The sequence below is a fragment of the Leishmania braziliensis genome, chromosome 7 (genome assembly GCF_000002845.2).
Source record: "Leishmania braziliensis MHOM/BR/75/M2904 complete genome, chromosome 7".
NCBI lineage: Eukaryota > Euglenozoa > Kinetoplastea > Trypanosomatida > Trypanosomatidae > Leishmania > Leishmania braziliensis.
In genome coordinates, this window is record NC_009299.2 from 247182 (window position 1) to 269731 (window position 22550).

Genomic DNA, 22550 nt, shown 5'->3' on the forward strand with positions numbered 1-22550 from the left:
TGCGCCTATGTGTGTGTGTGTGTGTGTGTGTATGTGCCCACGCGAAGCTGTGCGTAGGCTGTCTTGTATGTGTTTAGATGACCGGCACCTATTTCAGTTTCTGTCTTCTTGACTCTTTCGTTTTGCCCGTGGATGTTTTCAATGGGGCGCCAAACTGTCTTCTCGCTTCCCTTGTACTTCTCTATTTCTTCTGCTTTTCTTCACCTTTGCCTACTTTCACCCCCCCTCCTCTCTCCCTCCCTCCCGCAGCGTCTCTCTTTGCGTTGTGGAACATACACAACGGCATCACCTCCACCCAGAGACACACACGTGCAGGGAAGGCCTGTGAGCCCGTCATCTCTCTCTCTCCCCCTCTTTTTTGTTTTGTCTGTCTCCTGCTGACTGCGGTGAGGCCTGATGTACAGAGGCGGCAGAGATTTCACAACTCACGCCTAATTAGCAGCAAATATACAGGGATCCGATGGACTGGTGGTTTGGACAGCTCTGCCGCCTGCGTAGCCAAAACAAGAGCGTTTTCTCCCCCCCGCACTAGGTGTGGGCCGTCATGTCCCCTCTTTATCCTGAGCACTTTCAGTGCGCTTGCTGAGGGTACTCTCCTGCAGTTTTGCTCGCTCGGTTCCAGCGCTCATATAGACGACTTGGTGCAGGGATCTCTACTGCCTCGTGGATGCCACGCCTCTTCTTTGCTTTGCAGGGCTCACGTACGCGCACACAGGCACACACATACCCACAGACAACACGCATGTGTGACCCTGTACATGCCAACACAACTCTCAGCCTGATTCCCTTTCTCGTTCCTTTGGTCTCCTCCTTTTTACGCTCTACCACCCTTCCACTCTGCGTACCCCTATGCCTCCCACACACACATGCGTGCACATGTGAACTCGAACATCGCACCTCCGCTACCCCTCCTTTATCCAACCCACACACACACACGTGTACAGCACATGACAGAGAAGGATAACTACGAGTGTGCGCACCGTTACTTTCAGTTCATTACCCCCCGCTTGTGGGCCTCTTTCCCTTTCTTTCTCGCTTCACCTCTCGTTTCCACACACGACTCAATACATCCCCACCTGTCTTGTTCTACACCATTTTCCTCTCTCTGTATTTCTCCTCCCGTTCTGCGTCCCGTCTGAACTTGGCATAGGGTGTGGGGAGTTTTTGCTGTGTGTATGTGCTTCTTGCGCATCTTTCGCTCCCCCCCCACTCGTGTTGGCGGTGTGTGTGTGTGTGTGTGTGCGCTGCGGCAGCGTTTTTGTCGTGTGCCGCTCTCTTATGTTTTTTCTTTTTTTCTCTCCTCTCTTTAATCTAACGGCATTTCTCTCTTCTTGTGGCCCCTCCATCTAGCCCCACCCACAGGCCGCCTCGTCACCCCAACGAATCCCTCTCCTCTGGCGCGAGAGGCAAGAGTGAGGCCCAGGGTCGGTGATAGAAGCACACACACACACTCACAGTAAAGCCGTATTGGAAATTCGCTAGTCAGCTGTTGTCGTCTTAGGAGAGCCAGTGAGGAAGACTGCGCTAGACGCGTGACGTCTGTGCGTGCGTCTGTTGGCGACCCCTTTCATCGTTTCGCCCATGTCATCCTCTGCGTCGCTGTCATTCACATCTGGCGGCGCGCCCATCGAAGGCGCTCGTGGTGGGGAGCCTGCAGCTTCCCCCTCCTCGTCACCTACATCCTCCTCTAGTACTTCGAGCTACTCCCAGTGGTGGCAACGTCTCTACTCTGCCCACACCTTCACAGAGGGGCTACGTGTTGTGTTTGAAGTGGTACCGCTTTGGGTACCCGTCGCCGGTGTGGTCACGACTGCTGGCACGTACTACATCACCTTTCGCGTGCGCCTTTTTCTCGCGCAGTGGCGCATCGCTGAGCGTCGCCGCGCCGAGCGCAAGTACGATCTGCTGGATAATCTGCGTGGTATGACTACAGTGCCGGTTGGCGCGGTCCACGCACTTGACGACGACGATGACGACGATGATGACGACGACGAGGAAGAGGACGAGACGGCGGTGTCGCGGCGCGACGTGGATGAGTTCCGCAGCAGCCTTGGTATTCGTCTACCCCGCGATGAGGATTTGATGGCTATCGTCGAGCGCATGCTCATGTCCGACACACTGCCTGATGGGTGGGTGCTCTACCGCACGAGTGCCGGCATCGTTCGCTTCATGAACTTGAACACACAGGAGCTCTTCTTCTTCCCTCCTAACAAGCGCAAGGAGAGGGCGCTCATTGAGTCCGAACTAAAGAAACGCAACCGTGAGGCCATGGAGAGCCGATACAACTTCTCGTACGAGGATGAGGGCATGAACTCGAGCTCCCTTTCCCCTTCTCGCGCCGACCCGCAGAATTTTGTGCCGTCGCACCGCTCCTCTCACGAGGACAGCGGACACACGGGGGGCAACGCCTCTCCTATCGATTTCGACGACGGCGCCGGAGTCGAGGACCCGAATGATGGCCTCAGTAGCACCTTCCGCCGCATGTTCAGCTACTTCCTGGAGCGTGAACAGAAGAGGATCGAGCAGGGTGTCGCCCTGGCGCGGTCGTCGCGCGAAGGGTCGGCACTCAGCGGCTTTTCAGCAGGTTCCTCTGGCAATGCCGTGGGTGGCAGTGGCAGTGGTCAAGGAAGTGGCAGCGGCGCTGGGGGTGCCTCGGGGACCGCAGGTGCCGGCCACGACGGGGCCATTGCACACCGCTCGACCGCCTCTATGACGTATCGCGTGGTATCCTCTAGCTCCATCCACGGCGGGCGTGGTGGAAACAATTAGGTGAGCGGGTAAAGGTGGTGCTTCTCTCTTCTCTACCTCTCTCCAACATGCCCATCCCTTCAGTAGACTGGACCGTATGCTGTTCGTGAAGCAGGGCGTGGAGGAAAAGGGGGTAGAACGGTTGGCGACTTAGCCTCTCACAGGCATTGATGTGACGCGCGTTGTGGAGGCGGTCAAGTGTTTCTTTTTCCTCCTTTCCTTCAGTTTTCTACCTCGAAAATAGTGGTACTACCTCTCCCCGCTTTCTTCTTCCTCTCTCTGTGACTGTCTTCCAGCATGGACGCCCGGGTAGCATATATGCGTGCGCATGTGTCGCTTGTGGCGAAAAGGGCTGAGGGAGAGGTGGGTGGGGGAGGGCAGGAAAGTGATGGGGGGCTGAGGGACTGCGAGGGGAATGTGGGAAGGAAGAGAAGGTTCAGACTTGCATCTACCCTCTCCCCTTTCCTCATTTTTAGGTTCCAAGTCCCTTTCCCAATTTGGATTTAGCCGCCGTGCAGACCATGAGCATCGTTGGTGTGCTTGCATTCACCTCTTTCTCTCTCTCTGTGTGCCACGTAGAGTAGCCTGTGCCTGTGCCTGTGTGCCTGTGTGTGTGTGTGTACGTGCCCATTTCTTCGCCTTGTTTGTTCTCTGACGTTGTGGAAATGCTACAAGGGAGGGAACAAGGAGGAGTCCGAGAGGGAGAGAGGGGGGAGGCGGGGAGTGGAGGGTGGAGGGTGCGACAGATGCGAGAGCCGAACTCCTGAAGTATGAGCTTCGTTCGCTTGTTGCTTTGCGCATCGCGTGCAGAAGCCTCCTCTCCCCCGCTCAATCTCATGTTTCACTGCCCTTCTTACCTTGTCGCTGTCGCTCGACTTCGCCTTCTCTTTTTTTTGCTTTCACTCTCAAAGTGGAGAGGTGTTGTCGATGCTGCTGGAGGGCGCTGCTGCTGCATGTGCGGATGCGCGTGTGTATGTGTTGGCGATGTACTACCGATGTCTCTCTCTCTCTTCCTTTGCGTTGTTGTTTTTTTCTTCGTCAGCCCTCATTCGCGCATATGTGTTTGTGTATGTGAGTGGGGGTGCGGCGTGAGATGAAAGGGGCTGGGGAGGAGGTGATAGTTTGTGTGCGTGTGTGCGTCTCTACTTGCCCAGGTCGGTTGTCTTTCTCTATTTCGTTATGCGCGCAAACACACACACACACACACCCACACCCACACCCACACACCTGTACCTCCTTCACCCTTGCACCTCACTCGTCATCCGGCATCTGGAGAGTGCCAAACACCACCTCCTCCCTCTTCTCCTTCCTTCAGACCCACTGCGTCGCCGCTGCACTTGCCCGCGTTTTCTTGTCACCTCTGATCTCTTCTCGGTGTAACGGGCCAGCTTTAGCACTGCACATAACAAAGCACCACAAGATCAAAGTCAAGAGAGAAAGTCGCACATTCAACCAATGTGGTTACTGCAATCCAGATGATGAGTTGTGTGTGCAAGAGAGGGATGAGAGCGGTGGGGGAACAGGGCAAGTCGCTACACGTCTATACTCTCCATTTTCCCGCTTCTTTGCCGCACCTCTGCTGATGCTGTTTCCCCTGATACTGGTGTGCCCACCTGTTCCTGCGCCGCTTCCGCTTCCACACATGCCCTCTGAGCATAGTTTGAGTGCTCTCTTCTATATGGTGAACTTCCCTCCCTTTCCCTCGAGTACTTCCCTCTTGCTCCCTTCGTACACCTCTTTTTCTCCATTTCCGCTTTTCCCCTCCCTTTTCTGCATACTTACACGCGCACACGTCCACCATCGCGGTTGTGCCCCCCTTCGCTTTCTCGTTCCTCCGTTTCTATCGCTGTGCTCACATCTGTGCCTGCGTACTTGCACGTCTTCTGCACCTCCTCCCCCCCTTTTCCCCCTTTTGCTACTCCCCGGTTCTCCCCTAGACTACCACGAAGAGAAGCAAAGCATGCCTGGCAAGGAAGCAAAGAGGGCGACGCAGCCCGTGAAGGCCGCGTCTCCGTACAAGAAGCCCGCTGCTGCGTCGCGGTTCACGGCCCGCCCGAAGAACTTCGGTATTGGCCAGGATGTGCCGTACTCGCGCGACCTCTCCCGCTTCATGCGGTGGCCGACGTTTGTGACGATGCAGCGCAAGAAGCGCGTGCTGCAGCGTCGCCTGAAGGTGCCACCGGCGCTGAACCAGTTCACGAAGGTGCTGGACCGCACGAGCCGCAATGAGGTGCTGAGGCTGATTAAGAAGTACGCGCCGGAGACCCGTAAGGCTCGCCGCGATCGTCTGCACAAGGCTGCCGAGGAGAAGAAGAAGGACCCGAGGAAGACGGTGTCGACGAGGGCTCCCCTGGCTGTTGTGACTGGGCTGCAGGAGGTGACGCGCGCGATTGAGAAGAAGCAGGCCCGCATGGTTGTCATCGCGAACAACGTGGACCCTGTGGAGCTCGTTCTGTGGATGCCGAACCTGTGCCGCGCGAACAACATCCCGTACGCGATCGTGAAGGACATGGCGCGCCTGGGCGACGCGATCGGGCGGAAGACGGCGACGTGCGTTGCGATCACCGACGTGAACGCCGAGGAGGAGGCGGCGCTGAAGAACCTGATCCGCTCCGTGAACGCTCGCTTCCTGTCCCGCTCGGACGTGATCCGCCGCCAGTGGGGTGGCCTGCAGCTGTCTCTGCGATCTCGCGCGGAGCTGCGCAAGAAGCACGCCCGCAACGCTGGTGTGGACGCCGCGGCTGTTGTTCAGTAAGGCGCTGCGCTGCCTGACACGGTGCGGGTGTGTGGGTCTGTGCGCATTGTGTGGCGGTAGTGCTAGCGCAGGGAGGGTGTGTGTGTGTGTGTGTGGTTATGCGCTTCTGCTCGTTTCTGATTTTTTTTTTTGTTGTTTCTCTCATTTGCGCTGGGCCGGCGTTTCACTTTTAGTGGCCTCCCTTCATTTTTCGCCAATCGCAGAAAACGCTAAAAAAACTGAAACGGAATGGGACAGTGAAGGCGATGAGGACAGCAGCATCAAGGGGGAGGGGGAGGTGGCTACTCCCTCGATCTTCTTGTCCTTCATGGTAACAGCAACGAGGAGGAGGCAGGAAAAGAGAGCAAGGGAGGAGTGAGACGGAGGGAGATGAGCGACATAGGCGGTAGCGCTGTGGAAGTCGGGGTGAACTACGCGTGCATGGTCAGGCAGAACGAAGTCGAGGTAGCTCTCACGCTCATCTTCGCTACTTTTCTGCGTCTGCACGCTCGCATGTGTGTGTGCTCACAAGACTCTGCCTACCCACGCCTCGCGCCGTGGTTTTCCCAATTCGCTTGCAAGCGGGCGAGAAGGCGTTTTGGAGCTCTCCGTGAGGTTTGCGCTTTTCTGTGGCCATTTTCTTTGTGTATGTGTTTCCGCAGTGGATCAGCTCAACGGTCGCTGCTACGCCTCCCCCTACCTGCCTCGTGGCTTATGGACTGTGCGACACACACACACACATACATACATACACCATCTCTGTGCGTCTGTTTGTCTCTCCCCCCTCTCTGTCTCTCTGCGTGTATGGGTTTACATCCATGTGTGTCTTCGCGTTGCGTGTCGGGTCGTTTTATGTCTGCCCCTCTCCAACTTTACCTCCACCACACCACCATCCATGTCATATCACTCCCTGCATGACATGCATCGTGCCTCCCCTTTTCCTACCCACTCACCCATGCATCCAAACACGCATTATGCGCGCACACACAATACACAGGACGTTTGCATCAGCAAAGCATGCCTGGCAAGGAAGCAAAGAGGGCGACGCAGCCCGTGAAGGCCGCGTCTCCGTACAAGAAGCCCGCTGCTGCGTCGCGGTTCACGGCCCGCCCGAAGAACTTCGGTATTGGCCAGGATGTGCCGTACTCGCGCGACCTCTCCCGCTTCATGCGGTGGCCGACGTTTGTGACGATGCAGCGCAAGAAGCGCGTGCTGCAGCGTCGCCTGAAGGTGCCACCGGCGCTGAACCAGTTCACGAAGGTGCTGGACCGCACGAGCCGCAATGAGGTGCTGAGGCTGATTAAGAAGTACGCGCCGGAGACCCGTAAGGCTCGCCGCGATCGTCTGCACAAGGCTGCCGAGGAGAAGAAGAAGGACCCGAGGAAGACGGTGTCGACGAGGGCTCCCCTGGCTGTTGTGACTGGGCTGCAGGAGGTGACGCGCGCGATTGAGAAGAAGCAGGCCCGCATGGTTGTCATCGCGAACAACGTGGACCCTGTGGAGCTCGTTCTGTGGATGCCGAACCTGTGCCGCGCGAACAACATCCCGTACGCGATCGTGAAGGACATGGCGCGCCTGGGCGACGCGATCGGGCGGAAGACGGCGACGTGCGTTGCGATCACCGACGTGAACGCCGAGGAGGAGGCGGCGCTGAAGAACCTGATCCGCTCCGTGAACGCTCGCTTCCTGTCCCGCTCGGACGTGATCCGCCGCCAGTGGGGTGGCCTGCAGCTGTCTCTGCGATCTCGCGCGGAGCTGCGCAAGAAGCACGCCCGCAACGCTGGTGTGGACGCCGCGGCTGTTGTTCAGTAAGGCGCTGCGCTGCCTGACACGGTGCGGGTGTGTGGGTCTGTGCGCATTGTGTGGCGGTAGTGCTAGCGCAGCTTTACGCCGCTGTTGGTGTTTCTCTTCTTGGCCGCGCACACAGCCTTCTTTCTCAGCTGACGCTGAGTCACTCACTCGCGCACACAGGGCCTGCAGTAACACCAGATCGTCCTCTCTCGTTTTCGTTTTATTTCTCTTTTTTTTTTTTCCTTTCCATTCCATTTCCACCGAGGACTCTCGCACCCTTCAAGTGATGGTGCGCCTCTAAATGTCTGCACCGTATTTCTCTCTCTCTGGGGAGCAACACGCACCACCAGAGAAAAGGAGAGGGGAGATGCTACAGCGCACTCTTTCTCTCTCTCTCTTGTGTGCTGCTTGGCTTTATTGCGTGCACGCGCCGGTAAACATGCGCTTGTGAAAGCTGCGCCCACGTGCAGAACCGCTGAGATGGCCTCTGTCATCTCTGTTTGTACCCTGAGGCACTCACACCCCCGGCGGGGGGGGGGGCAGACGCCATGCTCATCTATGTTGCGTGCAGCTCCGCCCCTTTCTTCCTCTTTGTTTTTATCTCCTTTTCATTTCGCTTCCGCGCGTGTGTGTGTGTTTGTTGGCTTTTGCTCGCTTTCGCGTGCTGTCCTGGCACGGGTGCATCTCCCCTCCTCTTCCCAACATTTTTACCCGCCCCCTCCTTTTTTTTCTTCGGCTTGTGCCTCAACCACCGCTGTCGCCGCATTTCACCGAGGATGATGTGGGACGTGCGCTGTTGTGGGCTGCCGAGCACGTTGTTCCTCCTCCCAGCTTCCGTACGTCTCTACTCACTCGCCAGCAGCAAAACAACAACAGTCAAAGAAGAGGAGTAGACCAGCACACACACCCACACACCCACCCACACACCCACGCACACGCACACACACACACACACACACACACACACACACACACACACACAGACACAGACACACGCTTGGACTCGTACGACCGTGCGCGGCAATACGCGGAGGCTCATCGCGCTATTTGCCCTTTCCTTCTTTCACGGTTTGTTTCATCTGGGTTCGAAAGACACGCCGCTCAGTCCAGCTCATTCCAGCGCTGCCTGCTGAGCAGGAGTCGCGTACGTGAGGCACTCAGGCTTCGGATTGGCACGCAGTGTTGTATTGTTCATACGGACATCCCTCTCCACAAACACGCTCGTGCGTGTGCTTCCGCCTGCGTGTGTGGGGCTTCAACCATCGCACGTGCTGACTCTGTGATTCGGTGCGTGCACTCCTGTTGGAGTAGAGTAAAAAATGGACTCCTTTCAAACGGCGCTGGAGGAGCTCGATGCCATCCTCGCCATTCTCAGGAAGAGAGTTGAGGGGGTAATTGTCGCCAACACGCTGCCTGAGAAGAAACAGGTAGAGATGGAGGCTCGCCCGATAATGCGAGAGGCGCGGCAGAAGCTGGCCGCCCTGCGTGCCGAGAGCCGTCGCACCGTGGACCTAGATATGCGGCAGGATCACGATGCTGTCTGTAAGGATCGCGACCAGACCATCCGCAACTACGATGCGGAGATGAAGAGCCAGATTTATCCTCGTCTCTCCGGGACTCCGCGACTGAAGACGTATCAGGAGCAGCGTGAGGAGGAGATGATGGGCGATGGCAAGGCAGACGGCACGGGGTTCACGGACTCGAATCAGGTGCTGAGTGCTGCCATCAACGTTCAGAAGGATGCGCTGCAGTCTCTCCAGCGTACCGAGCGGCTGCAGAATGTGACGGAGGAGACGGGTAGAACCACGCTCACAGAGCTGCAGAAGCAGATGGAGCGCATGTACCACATCGATGAGGAGCTGCACAACTTGCGAGGCCAGATCGACCACGCCTCACGTGATTTGCGCTGGTTCTACCGGCAACTGGCGCGCGACAAGTGTTTTCTCTCCCTGCTTGGGCTCTGTATCGTGGCGTTGCTGGTGCTGGTCTTTGTGTCCATCTGGACAAAGCGCATGAGATCTAAAAAGTAGCGAGAGGCAGCGAGAGCGAGAGGCAGAGAGCGAGAGAGAGAGAGAGAGAGAGAGAGAGAGGCTCGTTCTGTTCGACACACCGAACTGCACCAGAGGGTGTGGCAGGCGGGGGACGGGGGGGAGGGCGAGGCGAACCTCTCTATGAAGTTCAAGGGGTGTGAAGTGAGAGGGTCTGCGCGACACACCGAAAAGAAAGCGATATGGGCGGGAAGAAAGGGGGTATCTGAGGGCATCTGTATCGCTCTAGCGGGTACCCCTTATCGAATGCCGAAGCACTCCTCTGTCTCTCTGTCTCTCGTTCTCTCTCGATCACATCGTACAGCCCGTGTGTGTGTGTGTGTGCGTGTGTGGCACACGTCTTTCTGCTCTCCCCTGCCGTGCGGCTGGCCATTGTCCTCTTATTCTTCGCTTTTTGCGACTTTGTGCATTTTTTCTTTTCCCTTTTGTGCTCGTCTCGTTTTTTTTTTTTTGGCGTTGGCGTTCTCGTTGCTGGTGGTTACGTGTTGCTTATGAGAGGGAATGAACTGCTTTGGACTCTGCTACCCACTACTACTACCCTCTACTACTCGCTCTTCTCTCCTCTAATCCGTTGCTGCTGCGTTTCCTTTCAGATAAGTAAGCCCGCTCCTCCCTCTACCCTCCTCCTCCTGTCCTCGTTGTGTGCTTTGATGGGTGTAGTACTCCTTCCCCCTGTCTCTTGACCACACCACCTTGTCTCCATGCTTTTTTCTCGTTGCTTCCACCCCACCATGCAGACGCAGATCCAGATGAATCCACGCAGGCATATGCGTCCGTGCATGGGCACACACACACACATATGAATACGATTGCCGATGCGTGTCCCCTCCCATTTCTAGGCCTTGAAGGTTCTCCGTGCTGCAGCGAAGCCATAGATGGGGGGAGGGCACGCACATGTGTGTGCGCATATATATATATATATATTTCTATACGTGTTGGTAGGCGTATATGGCTGATGCGGCTGCCTCTTGGACTTGCATGCGCATGATCTGCACTTTGAGCGTGGCGTCCGAAAGGAGAAAAAAAAAAAGAGCCGTTCAAACTTGGTCTTGAGGAAGGGTAGGCGCGGGACCGTAGGCATATGAATGCAGACGCACACAAGCCAGCTCACATTCCTGGGGTGAAATGCGCGCTATGGGCGAGGAGAGCAACTAGGAGAGCACTTTGGCGCACGCCGGCTTAAATCACCCTGTCGTTTTTTCCCATTCACGTGTTACAGGATAGCCTCAGATTGACTCAAGTGAATGTGGACGCCGGTACCTCTGTATGAGTGAGTGTGTGTCGCGTGGTGTGTGTCAGATCGTGTTCACGGAGAGGGATGCCTCTTTCCCTTTCTCCCTGTCTCTGTCTCTTCGACGCTTCGGTGATTCACCTGCGTGTTGCAATGCACGCAGCGTGTTGGTCTGCTTGATTGCAGCAGGAAACGAGAGGGAGAGCGCTAGGACAGGACGTTTTCACTGCCTACTGGCATGGTGTGCAGCGAACCGACTGTGATCAAGGAGAAAGGAGAGCGAGAGGAAGAGAGAACGCAAGGGGTCGAGTTACAGCGCTGGCAATGCCTCGTCATTGGGCTCTCTCTTCCTAACTTTGCCTTGTTTTGAAAGGGCAGTTGTCCTACTCTTCATCCGGAAAAGCAAAGTGCGCGCTTTTTCTCCACCCACTGACAGATGCACACGAAAACTCTCCCCTCCTCTTCTCTCTTTTTCTCCTTGTCCTTTCTCCTACGCTTGCCTTCTGGCATCACTTGGGTACACTGCACTGCAAACGTCTACCTTCTTCCTGGTTGGCGTTGGGGTTGGCACTGTACACGCCCACGCACATGCGCTCTTTCACTGCGTGTCGGTGGCTGACGGTCTGTCTCCATCGCCTTCTGCGTTCGTTTTTTTTTTTTGTATTCTCCCGTTCTTCGCTCTGGCTGTGGCTTTTGGTTGGTCTATTGCTCAAGTAGCTCACTTCCACAATTCCTCTCTCTTCCTCTCTCCCCTCGCGCACCCCACGCCCTTGTACCAGTACGCCTTCCCTTCTATTTTTGGGACCCCCTTTTGCCTTTTGTTTGAGGCGCGTCTTCACAAACACACCCACACACCTACTCAGAGAGAGAGGGAGAGCGAGAGAGAGAGAGGGAGAGGGAGAGAGTCGGCTAGACGTGCACGGACAGACACTTCGGCGTGGGTATGGGCGTTGTCACCTTGGCCTCTTCTTATTTCTCTCCTTCTTCCTCTTCCTCACAGGTATACCTAAGCCGCCTCCTTCACCCTCCCCCTCCCCCCTTCCCCACACACACACACACACACACACGCACCCAAATCACACAAATCCCCCCACACGCGGTGGTCTTCTCTCTCTCCCTCTGCCTTTCTCCCCCCTCCCCCTCTCCATCGTCCGCGTTCGTTTTTTTTCGCACTTCTTACCCTCGTTGCTCGTTCTCACTCTTTTCTTCCCCCCCCCCCCTCCCTTGAGTGAGCGATCTGCTGTGTATCTCGCTCTTCTACACACGAAGAGAGGGCTGGGGGCTTGCATGTTTTGAGTTCTCTGTGGTTACTCTTGTGCTACTAACCTGCTAGGTTGCTCTCTACCCCGCCGCTGCTGCCGCCGCCTCTCTCTCTCTCTCTCTCTCGCAGACTTGATCACCACGTACAGGCCTCACCTCTATTACTGATACACACGCGCGAAGGCATCCTCGACCAGTGTTTACGTAGGCACGTGTGTACCCGCAAAACGGTTCGGTGGGTCTTTTTTTCAGGCCATCGCATTGGCTGCGTGACTCGTGTCCGCTCGTGCAGTGCGCGTGCGTCGTCTTTTGCATCTTCCATTCGCTGTATGCATGCGCCTTAGCGAGGGGGCGTCTGCGTCGCGCTCCTTTCTCACGTAATCGGGCAGCGAATCGCTGACTTCGACTGTAGTGCTCTCTGTGCATGTGTGTTTTGTGGGCGCGCGCGTTCGTGTGTGTGTGTGCTTTGTGAGACCTCACACGCTGCACAAACGTGCCCACGCACACGCATACCAGCGCAGGGGAAAGGAGAGCAAAAGGGTCTTTGGCACTTCTGCACCCTTCTTACTGCTTAGCCATGCCAACCACTAGCGTCGCCGCCCAAGGCAGTAGCGGCGGCGGCGGCTCTGCGTACAGGTCCGGGGAGCGGTCTTTCACATCGTCTTCCTTGTCTCACGGCGGGACGCGGGAGGCTGAACATGCCGGGTCGTCATGCTCACCGCAGCCGTGCGGGTCGGCATCGCAGCACGACCGCCAGCAGCGCCTCTACGAAGAGGATGGCTTAACGCTCATCTCTGTGGAGTACATCCAGCGACTCTGGCTCATGCGGGCAGTTAGCCGCACCGTGCTGGCCCCGCTCGAGCGCGTAAAGTACGTAATGCAGTGCCAAAAGGAGCTCCAACGCGCGGGAGCTCTTCAGTGCGAGTTCAAGACAGTGTGGTCCTGCGTGAGTTACCTGAGGCACATGGAGGGGACGCGGAGCTTCTGGCGCGGCAACCTCATCCAGGTGGTCTCGCTTCTCCCTATCCTGCTCGCACAAGTCTTTATTGCGTACCCAACACAGTCGTTCATCTTCAACTTCTGTGTGACGCATTCTGTGGTGGACTACACGGTGGCCAGCTACGCCGCCCTGCTCGGCGGTGCACTGGCGGCCACCATGGTGAGCTACCCCCTAGAGTACGCGCGGTTCCGCCTCGCCGTCGACGTCAAGTCCCACGTCGGCGCCTCGTACAAGTTTCGCAATAGCTTCGCCTTTTATTCCCATCCTGTGATGAGCGAATGCCCCCACCTCCTCTACCGAGGCCTCACTCTCTTTATCTTTGGCAGCGTTGTCTACCAGTCTGTGCAGAATGCTCTGCTGAACCTCATAGCGCCGTACGTACCACCAGACGAGGAGGGCAGTGGGTGGACCCCGGCGATCATTCAAACAGTGTGTGGCTTGACGGTATCCGGCACGACGACCCTGTGCCTGCATCCGATAGACCTGGTGCGCCATCGCATGATGGTCGCTGTGATGGAGGACCGTCTACAGTACTCATCCGCCATGAAGTGTATGGTCCGCATCGCGCAGAAGGAGGGCATCCGTGGCTTCTTCCGCGGCGGCACCGTTACCCTGACGAAGATGATAACGGCGACAGGACTTGTCTTGGTGGGGCTGCCGTACTAAATGTACGCTGTTTTCACTGTAGGCTTTGTGTGTGTGTGTGTGTGTGTTGGAGGGTTGGAGGGGTAAGTATGGAGGGCACTTAGCTTCCTCCTCCTTTACTTTCCGCACCCAAGCACCAACACTCAAAGACGCACTATGGTGGTAGAGGCAGCGAGGGAGTGCCTTTCTTGCTCTTTTTTTTTTTGGTCGTGTCGCTGACTGTTTCACAGTTGCACCATAGCCACATGTACAACGCTGACGTATCGTCTCCGTGCGTGGGCGCGCTGGTGGTGATGGTCTCTCTCTCTCTCTCCTCTTCTATATATTTTTCGCTTCGTTATTGTTCACATTTCTCGTTTTTCTTCTCTCTTTTTTTTTTTTTTTGGGTTGACGGGGAGCGACTTGACGAAGGATCCGGGTGACGGGTGACCATGTCGGTGACGTTGACGGCTGTGGCTGCAAACGGTGGTGGGAGGGGGGAATGCAGGAAAGATTGCGCCGGATTGATAGGCACGCCTCGGACTGGTCTACGTGCGCTTTGAGAGAGAGAGCGACGCATCTGTCATTGAGGCGTCTCTCTCTCTCTCTCTGTGTGTGTGTGCGTGTGCGTATGCGGGGCTCTCGTGCGTTTCACTTCTTCATCACCCACATGCATGTACGGACAGGCCCAGTGACGCACACATACACGTGCGTACGTTACCACACCTCCACTCCACTACTCACCTCCCTTTCGTTTGATTGAATTTTCTTTAGCATATATTTTTTAAAACTCTTTTTTATTCTCCACCTGCCCACTCTCCGCCGTAGAACAGATGTGGACTGACATCCACTTAACTCCCGGCCTGTCACAATGCCCATCAAGTGCTGCGAAGGTAGCCGTGGACACACGCGTTGACCCCGCCATCCGAGCACGGCCCCCCCCCCCTCCCCGACCCAAGCCGCGCTCACCCGCCTCACAGCCGCTCACACCAACGGGCGGCGGGGCCCGGGCGAGACGCGCTCATACGGTGTTGGCGCTCTGCCCATCGCACGGATGACGCAAATGCGTTCCCCGCCGCAGGGCGCTCACCGACGCAAGCCCGCCTAGGCCCTCACCGCCGACAGCAGTAGCGAGGCATCGCCCTGACCCCTCCGCCTATGTCGTAGGTGCCTGGCGCCCCGTCACCACCGGAGGCGGCCCGGCATTAGCAGAGATGGGGAGCCGCCTTGCCTCCCCACGCACAGAGCGTGGCGGGGGACCCTGTCACCGCTGATGTGTGCCCCCACATCAGCAGTGTTTAGGTTTAATCACAAGGACACGCAAGGGAACATGAAAAACTCGCGGCGACGGTAGAAGACTTAGGGGAGAGCCACTAGGACACCATGCCGATGGTGATAGTGGGTGGTCCTGAGTTTCATTAGGTGTACCCCGACACCTCCACCGCGGCCCCCCCCCCCCCCATCAAAGTACCGCAATTGTACAGCGTGTCTTTGTGCGCTTACACGGCCTGTGTATTTGTCTACAACCCCACGCATACTGACGATCACATTGAACGCTTAAGGCCGAAGTGGAAAACGCTCACACCTGCGTGTGTCACCGACTGATCTGTGCTTCAGCGGTCTGCCCACGCGCCTGCGTGAAGGTGCACCTCAGCAATGTCCATGAAACGGTCACGTTCACGGCGTGCTTTTTTTTTTTTTCGTTTCCCTCGTGCGTGGATTCTCACTACTCTACTCCGTCCTCCTTCCAACTCATTTTCCACGTTCCCTTCGTCGCATATTTTAGTAGGTTGTGCTCGCTGTGCTGCAGCAGGCCCCCACGCCCCCCCCCCCCCTGCCCTCGGACCTCTGCACACCTCTGAGCGGGTGAGAGCGCATCACTGACGTGCTGCTGCGACGCTTCGTTGCTCATCAGGGGAAGCGTCCACGCACACACAGATTTCTAAAAAAAGGGGGGAGGGCTACACAGAAGCTCTCACATCTCCGTAGATCTCGATTCACGAAAGGAGCCGTGTGCTGTGTTGCATCGCATCGCTTTTCCGGGACATGCCAGCCGCAGCGGGCCCGTCTGTGTCTGACTCCATCGCCTACTTGCAGGACTTCGTCAGTCAGTCCGACTCCCCCACCCGCAGGGCACCACCAAAGGAGCCATCCGACACTGTTCACTCAGCTCTACGCGACGCGTCTATTCCTGAAGGCCATTCTCCATTGCACATATCAGAGCTGATCAACTGCAGCAATAGTGCGCGGCGGCTCGCCACCTGTGGACGCCTCCGGCAAGACAGTGTAGGCGAAGACGGACGCGTGAGGATTGGTGGCAGCGAGACGTACTCTGCGATCAGCCGCCTCAGCAACGCCAGAATTTCTCTTCACAGCGCTCACGATTCCCGAAACGACGCCGTGCTGAACGACACGTCGCTTCTCCAGCGCTCGGGAGCTGCGACGACATCGTCCAGTTTCGGCCACTCGCCGTACATCTGCGAAGCCTCCTCTGCGAGCATCGATAGAGCCGATCGGAGTTGCCTGCCTTTTCTCCACGACTCCAACACTTCGAGAAGCGGTGTGTCGGGCGCCTCGGCAGCACCGTCATCCCGCAGGATGTTCCGCTACGGGAAGGACTCGGCTTCGCCGCCTTCTTCCACCCGCCGAAATTTGTACCCGTACACTGGTGGAGTGGCAAGCGGCGGGTGGAAGAAGGCGTCGTCGCCGCGTCCCGCATCGGGGTGGGGGTGGCTCCGTGCCTCGTCTTTCTCGCCCTCGCCGCTGTACAATCGCACGGCCGCCTCGGTGACGACGACGATGCCATCCCCACTGGGGTGGCGGCACTCGTCCGCGCCGTCGCCACTCGTCCCTCTTCGCGGGTCTTCGCTTTCATCGCTGCTGTGGGGGTGGGGAGACAGAAGCGGCGAAGGCACACATTGTGGCATCGCTACAACCGTCGCAGGTGCGGTCCCAGCAGCATCGCCATCGCCGTATGAGCCGCCCAGGCAGAGGGACAAGCATGCATGGGAGGAGGACTCTGCACAGGGCTCTTCTGTGAACGGGATCAACGCGTCACATCCAGTGTCGCCAGCGGCGCCCGCGGTCTATGCACCTCCAACGGCCCACGCACCGCACTGTGACGCTGCTTATGAAGAGGTGAAGGAGGAGCAGAGCTCGCAGTCTTGGCGTCAACCGCTGCGACGCCCACCGTTAGCACCGTCGTCTACAGGCGCCACCTCAACCACAGCGCCACAGAGTGCTTCGGCTGACCGTGTTGTGCACCCTGTCGAGTCAGTTGAGCTCGTTAGTCACCTCAACGCAAACGAGCACGCTGCCAACGTCTGCCGCATCGCATACTACCTCAAGGACTACTACGCCAGGGAGGCTGGCGAGGCGGAGCGTGGCATAGAGTCACTGAGCGCCGAGGACGTGGCCGGGCTAGCACAGTGCTTTTACATCGACCTCTATCGCACAGTGCGGCAGGCACGGCGGGAGGCCGGGATGGAGACGTCATCCTTTCTGGTCGAAGACCCGGCGGAGAACGTCATTGCGAGAGTTGCACCAGCGCCGCCACCACCGCCGCAGAGAGAGCGACGCGACGGCTATACACAGCACCAGGGGGCTGCTGCGTTGTGTCACACCTCTTCATATCTTCCACGTCGATCGTCTGCTGCCCCTGGTTCACGAGGGAGAGAGGAGGTGGATGACCGTGAGCTGGATGATGTCGAGGCGCAGATACCGCCAGTCACCACACCTACCCCACCTGCGCCCGCAACCACCTACGCATCCCGGGGGCCCCCTGACAATGCGGTCCTCCCAAGCCAGCCCTGCGTCTCTGCGAGGGTTCAGCATCAGCAGCAGTGCACCACTGCATCCGATGCTGAGCGTCGGTTAGCGAATAGCAACACGACCTCTTGCACAGGAGCCACCTACCGCGCCCCGAATGACCAGCTCGCCTTCAGTGGCGGCGGCACGCACCCAGTTCAAATCATCACGGCTCGGCTGCCAGCCTTTCGCAACGACGACGCCATCACCACGGGCGTCGGGCCCTCCGTGCAGGGCCATCACAAGCTATCAGTTACGTCGTCTGTGTTACCTGCCGCCGCCGGCACGACGCCGGCGTCCCGTGCTCGCAAGGAAACTCACGCTCGTGGAAGTCCTGCTAACCAGACCGCGGTTGCCTGTGATGCGTTGCCGTACAACTTGGACGACGCAAACACCAAGGCCGTCCCCTCTTGGGCTCAAGCTGCCAAGCCGTCGCCGCTGCATCGACATCTGCGCAGCACAGCAGACACCGCCAGAGCAGCACGATCGCGGGTGACGGAGCCAAATCGCCAGTCGCCGTCTTTTGAGCCACGTATGGTCTTGGGGGCATCACAGCACCATCCTTCGGCGCCGAGCAGGTTTGCTGCGATGCCGGCTGGGTCCTCGTCGTCTTCTCGGCTCAATCACCACCAAGGTGACACGAGGAACAGTAGACAGCACCACCGTAGTGGTCCGCTAGATGCGGCCTTGCAGACTCACGGTCGTCATGTGCACGTGCGAGACCGGCGCGTGGGCCGCAGCAACTCTGGCGAAGGCAGTGACGCCGATGGTGAGACGGGCGAGTGCGACGGTCGTAGAGGCCCTGGTGGCGGTGCAGATCGAGCGGCACTCGCGGCAGCTCAAGAGCTGCCAAGTGGCATCGTCAAGCGACCTCTTAAAGACCTCATGCCGCTACTGCGCTCTCGCGGTACCCTCGCTGTCAAGTACATCCACAACACTCGCCGACCGCACCTGCGTCTCTTCCAAATCCTCGACTGCAAGGATATGTATCGTGGCAGTGAGGTCCTCATGCCGCACTTTACGTGGGCGACGCCGATTGGGGTGCACCAACACGATCGACTGCCACGTGCGAAGCGGTCGAAGTACGGGGCGCTGCTGCCGACGGGGCTCTCCCTCTCCCAGCAGGAGGTGCCGTACGAAACGGCGCTGAACCTCATTCACCTGGAGGCCGTGTACGTCGGCGCTGGACGTGGCATCAGTGAGATGTACATGACTCTGTTCCCTCACACGAAGGGTGGCATCAGCAGTAGCGGCGACGGCTCCAGCTTCTGCGATGGTGGTGGTGGCGCGGTGGTGGTCGATCACGAGGGTCGTCGGGTGGCATGCGGCATGTGCGCTGTCTTCGTCTTCGCATCTCGTCCAGTCGCTGTATCCTTTTTATGCGAGGGCGATCGACAGGCATGGGTGGGTGCCATGATGGCTGTGGTGGAGCGCAACCGAAGCTTGAAGGTGTGACAGGCAAACTGCATGCTGAACGAAAAGGGGAGAGCCCCGGAATAGACGCCCCGTGAGATGGACGGCTCTGCCACACTGACGTGTACGTGTGTGTGTGTGTGTGTACGGGCTCGCAGTTTCTTCTCTGTGTTTCCCTGTATGGTTCATTTCTTCGCGTTCTTCGGCCTTTTTTTCTTTGCCGCACACCCACCCACCCACACCCACACCCGCACACGGTTACTTGGCATAAATCATGCGTGAGTCATTCCTCCTCGCCATGCGTGGTCCTCCCTCTTTCCTCTCCTTTCTCCTGTTTTACCTGTTGTGGGTTTGTTCATCTCAAAGCTGATGGACCTTCACTGTGAACACCAGCAATACAGCTGCACAGGGAGACCCACATACATACGCCAACACAAGCCCATACAGCTGCCCACGCAGGGCGGTACGACATAATATACCTCTTCTATGCCAGTGCGCCCCGCCTTTTTTCACGCCGTCTCGTCGCTTTCTCCAATCACTCTGCCTCGCATCTTCTACCTCCTGCGAACCCTGCTTCCCCCACCGCCTCGTCCCTCTTTCACCTCTCTCCCCCTTTCTGACTCCACCGTGACACTGGACCCACCACCTTATCCACCAGAGGGAAGACAGCAGGGGAATGTGTATCCCCTCTTTCTCCTCTCATGCGCATACGAACACACAAGCACCTCCCTTCTCGTCCGAGCTCTCTTTCCCCCATTTTATCTCTAAGGGAGAATACGAACAAGAAGAGCCATAGGTGTACCACCACCACCACCATCGGCACAAGAGAACATATACCCCGCTTCCCTCGACTTTCCCACCTCGACACACACACACACACACACACACACACACACGCACGCACTCGATTGCTCTTCCCTCTCCTCTTTCCTTTCTCTTCGTTTACTCGGGCACACCAAAGCGTTGTGGATTGCCCGGCGCCGAGTAGCTGCAGAAGACCCAAACTTCATCTGCTCACACGGCCTACCATCATCCCTCCCTGCAAGAACAACGGCCGAACGTGGAAAGTATAAACGAGACTCCCTCTCCCTCTCCCCGCGTGCGTGCGTGCGCCAGCCATTGCGGTTTCCCCCCTCCCCTCCTCCTCCCACCTATCGGTCCCTCGACTCTTTTGTTGTGATGTTTTTGGCTTTGTAGTTTCTCATCCCCCCCCTTTCCAACCCCCTTTCACAGCCTTCCCTGGCAGCACAGTTTTCTGTGCTCGTTTGCTGCCCTTGCGTTGGTCTCACTCGTGTGTGGACTCACGCCAGTCGTGCATCCCTCCCTCCCTCCCTCTCCGCACACTCACCCTCGACCTTGAACTCGTTTTCTCTCCACCACCTTTCCTGCTGAGCGCACTACTGCACTGCGCCTCTTCTCTTCATTATTATTTCTTTTCCTTTTCACGCCCACTTCCCCTCTGATGATGTCGGCCACCTTACCGCGCGTCGTACCAGGAACCAGTACCCATTCTCTGTAGGGAAGCCAAGAGCCTGCAAGCTGCACGCAGGTGTTTGTTGCGCAGGCTCGTGGTGTTGGCGGACCAGACCTCGGCTGGTGCTCTGCCTAAGAGACGCGCGGTCATGATGGCGTTTGGACCATCTCACTACGCATCCTGTCGATGGTTCAACAAACACTGACGCACCCGCCCATCGTTTCTCTACGATTGCTGCATTGCGGTGATGTTGAGCGTAACGCTGGACCGGGCCTGCTCTGTATGCTGTGGGACTGCAGTGAGGCTGAGCGACGCCAAACAGTGTTGGCTGGCACCCCGGTTCCCTGGCATCACACGGTAGTGCAACCGGGGGTCGACGAGGTAATGGTCATGCATGTGTATGTGGCCTTTTCATTCCTGAATGACGCGTTGAAGAAAACAAAAAAGGCACACTTCTCTCTCCTTCCCTCGCTCCCTCCCTCATATTTCCTTTTGCCTGTTTCCATCCCAGTCCACCCCCCACTCACTCACCCACCTACCCACCTCCATACTCGCCAATTCAAGTCCCCCCCCCCCCCCCACCCTCCGACGGCACGCCCCTTTCCTATATCGACACACGGTCCTGCGCGCCAGTGCCCAGGTGTGCTCAATTTTTAGTTGTAGCGAAAAGAAAGACACGCCCTGCACGTACGCTGCAGGTCTATAAAAGAGATTCACGTGTACACCGCAGCCTGCTTTGCTCGGTGCGTGTGTGTGTGTACGTGTGTACGTGCCGCACCTTTTCGAGGAACAGGAGGAAAAAGAACGTCTTTCACTCAAGAAAAGTACGGGTGGAGAGGAGGCAGACATCAACGCAGTTGCAGAGAAGAGCGAGATTGAGCAGCACACGGGCGAGCGCTACAACGTGATTGGATTTTCTCCCCTCTTTCCCTATTTTTTTTCTGCGTCCCTTCTCTGCTGGACAATTCGAAAGCCAAGGAATCAGAAGCAAACAACAGCAAGGCACGGCAAGAGGCCCCCCCCAAAAGCACGCCATCGAGTACCCGCGCATAGCGTCTGCGTCGGCAATATCATCAATGTGAAGGGATCGCTTATTGCCTCTCCCTTCTCTTTTTTGGTAACCATCGCTAATAGTATCATTCGTTCTCACCCTCCCCGCCTTGCATGTCCGTGTAAAGTACGCCCTTATTTCTCTTTCGTTTGCCCATTTCTTCCGCTTCTCTCTCTCTCTCTGTGTTGCTGACGCCTTTTTCCCCCGTGTGGCCCTGCCCCGCTCTTTGGGGAAGGGGCGTTTCTCGACCTCTCGCGTGTGTATCTGAAATAAGCGCCGCCGCCTCCTCTCTTCCTCTTGTTCTCTCCCTCTCTGTCTATTCCTCTACTACGACGGCTTCCCCCCTTTTTGGTCTTCTCTCGTGTGATACCCTCGATTAGATTTCCCCCGGTCTCTCTCTCTCTTTCTCCACCTCGGCCTATATTCGGTTTCTCTGGACATACCACATTATTTCTTTATTGGTTTGCTCAATTGCTGTCCTTGCAGTGGCACGAGCCGAAAGGGGGTGCGCGTACATGCGCGTACGCACAGAAGCACACGTACATACACACACACACACAAGGTAAAAGGTGGACAGGAGATTGGCGGAGGGGGACAGCTGCTCTGCAAGGAGGTCTCTCTCTCTCTCCCCGTGCGTGTGCGTGTGCGTGTGTGCAGTTTATCTACCGTTTGGTTTGTGGTGCTTTTCGGTGCAGTATTCTCTTCCTTTCATTTGTTGGTGCCGTCGGCCAGCCTTCTCCCTTTCTCTCTCTGTTGTTCCTCACCCGCTCTTGTTGTTCTCGCGACTCTCACTTCTTTTCATTTTTTTTTTGTGCTCCGGTCAGCCCGCCTTCTCCCCTCTTTCTAACCTTCTCGTGTGTTTGTCCAGCCTCTGCCGCGCTCTCTCTCACTCACTTTGGGTCTTCAGCACTTGCCTTCGCGAGGGCATAGGCACAACGTATCACTTGCACCCAAAGAGAGAGAGACAAGCACACAAGAAAAAAAACAAAAAAAAAAAACACGTGCAGGTAATAACTGTTGTCGACTGTGTCGCCGTTGATTTGTCTCTTTCTTTGCCCCCCCCCCCCCCTCCTCCCCCTCTCTCTCTCCCTTTGTTATTCGTTGCGGTCTTTCTCGTTTATTCTTCCACCTAAGCGCGTCCCTGGAACAGTGCTTCTACCCTCCACCCCTCTTTCTCTTATTGCCCCCCCCCCCCCTTCATCTGCTCTGATGAAATAACGTATCAAATTTTTCTTCCTTTTCTCGCTTCGCTCTGACTTACCCCCGCTCCTTTCTTTCGCCTTTGCCTCCTTTTTTCTTTAGCACTCGACCCCCCCCTTTCCTGCCCCCCTCCCCTTTGCGCTTCTTCCGCTTCGTTGTTGGCTTCGCC

At 57.2% G+C, this 22550-nt stretch overlaps 6 protein-coding genes across 6 annotated transcripts; all 6 read left to right on the plus strand.

Moving 5' to 3' along the window:
- Window positions 1–1581: 1581 nt before the first annotated feature.
- On the plus strand, window positions 1582–2769 carry LBRM_07_0550 (conserved hypothetical protein; the record flags this gene model as incomplete). Its single annotated transcript, XM_001562501.1, has 1 exon — window positions 1582–2769. The coding sequence occupies one exon, from the start codon at window positions 1582–1584 to the stop codon at window positions 2767–2769; it is 1188 nt and encodes a 395-aa protein (XP_001562551.1).
- Window positions 2770–4708: 1939 nt separating this feature from the next.
- On the plus strand, window positions 4709–5503 carry LBRM_07_0560 (putative 60S ribosomal protein L7a; the record flags this gene model as incomplete). Its single annotated transcript, XM_001562502.1, has 1 exon — window positions 4709–5503. One exon carries the CDS (start codon window positions 4709–4711, stop codon window positions 5501–5503), a length of 795 nt encoding a protein of 264 aa, XP_001562552.1.
- A 996-nt stretch (window positions 5504–6499) lies between these two features.
- LBRM_07_0570 (putative 60S ribosomal protein L7a) lies at window positions 6500–7294 on the plus strand (the record flags this gene model as incomplete). The annotated part of the gene is made up of 1 exon (XM_001562503.1): window positions 6500–7294. One exon carries the CDS (start codon window positions 6500–6502, stop codon window positions 7292–7294), a length of 795 nt encoding a protein of 264 aa, XP_001562553.1.
- Window positions 7295–8592: 1298 nt separating this feature from the next.
- Window positions 8593–9303, plus strand: LBRM_07_0580 (QA-SNARE protein putative; the record flags this gene model as incomplete). Its single annotated transcript, XM_001562504.1, has 1 exon — window positions 8593–9303. One exon carries the CDS (start codon window positions 8593–8595, stop codon window positions 9301–9303), a length of 711 nt encoding a protein of 236 aa, XP_001562554.1.
- A 3086-nt stretch (window positions 9304–12389) lies between these two features.
- LBRM_07_0590 (adp/ATP carrier-like protein) lies at window positions 12390–13478 on the plus strand (the record flags this gene model as incomplete). Its single annotated transcript, XM_001562505.1, has 1 exon — window positions 12390–13478. One exon carries the CDS (start codon window positions 12390–12392, stop codon window positions 13476–13478), a length of 1089 nt encoding a protein of 362 aa, XP_001562555.1.
- A 2757-nt stretch (window positions 13479–16235) lies between these two features.
- On the plus strand, window positions 16236–18698 carry LBRM_07_0600 (conserved hypothetical protein; the record flags this gene model as incomplete). The annotated part of the gene is made up of 1 exon (XM_001562506.1): window positions 16236–18698. The coding sequence occupies one exon, from the start codon at window positions 16236–16238 to the stop codon at window positions 18696–18698; it is 2463 nt and encodes an 820-aa protein (XP_001562556.1).
- Between the last annotated feature and the right edge of the window lie 3852 nt (window positions 18699–22550).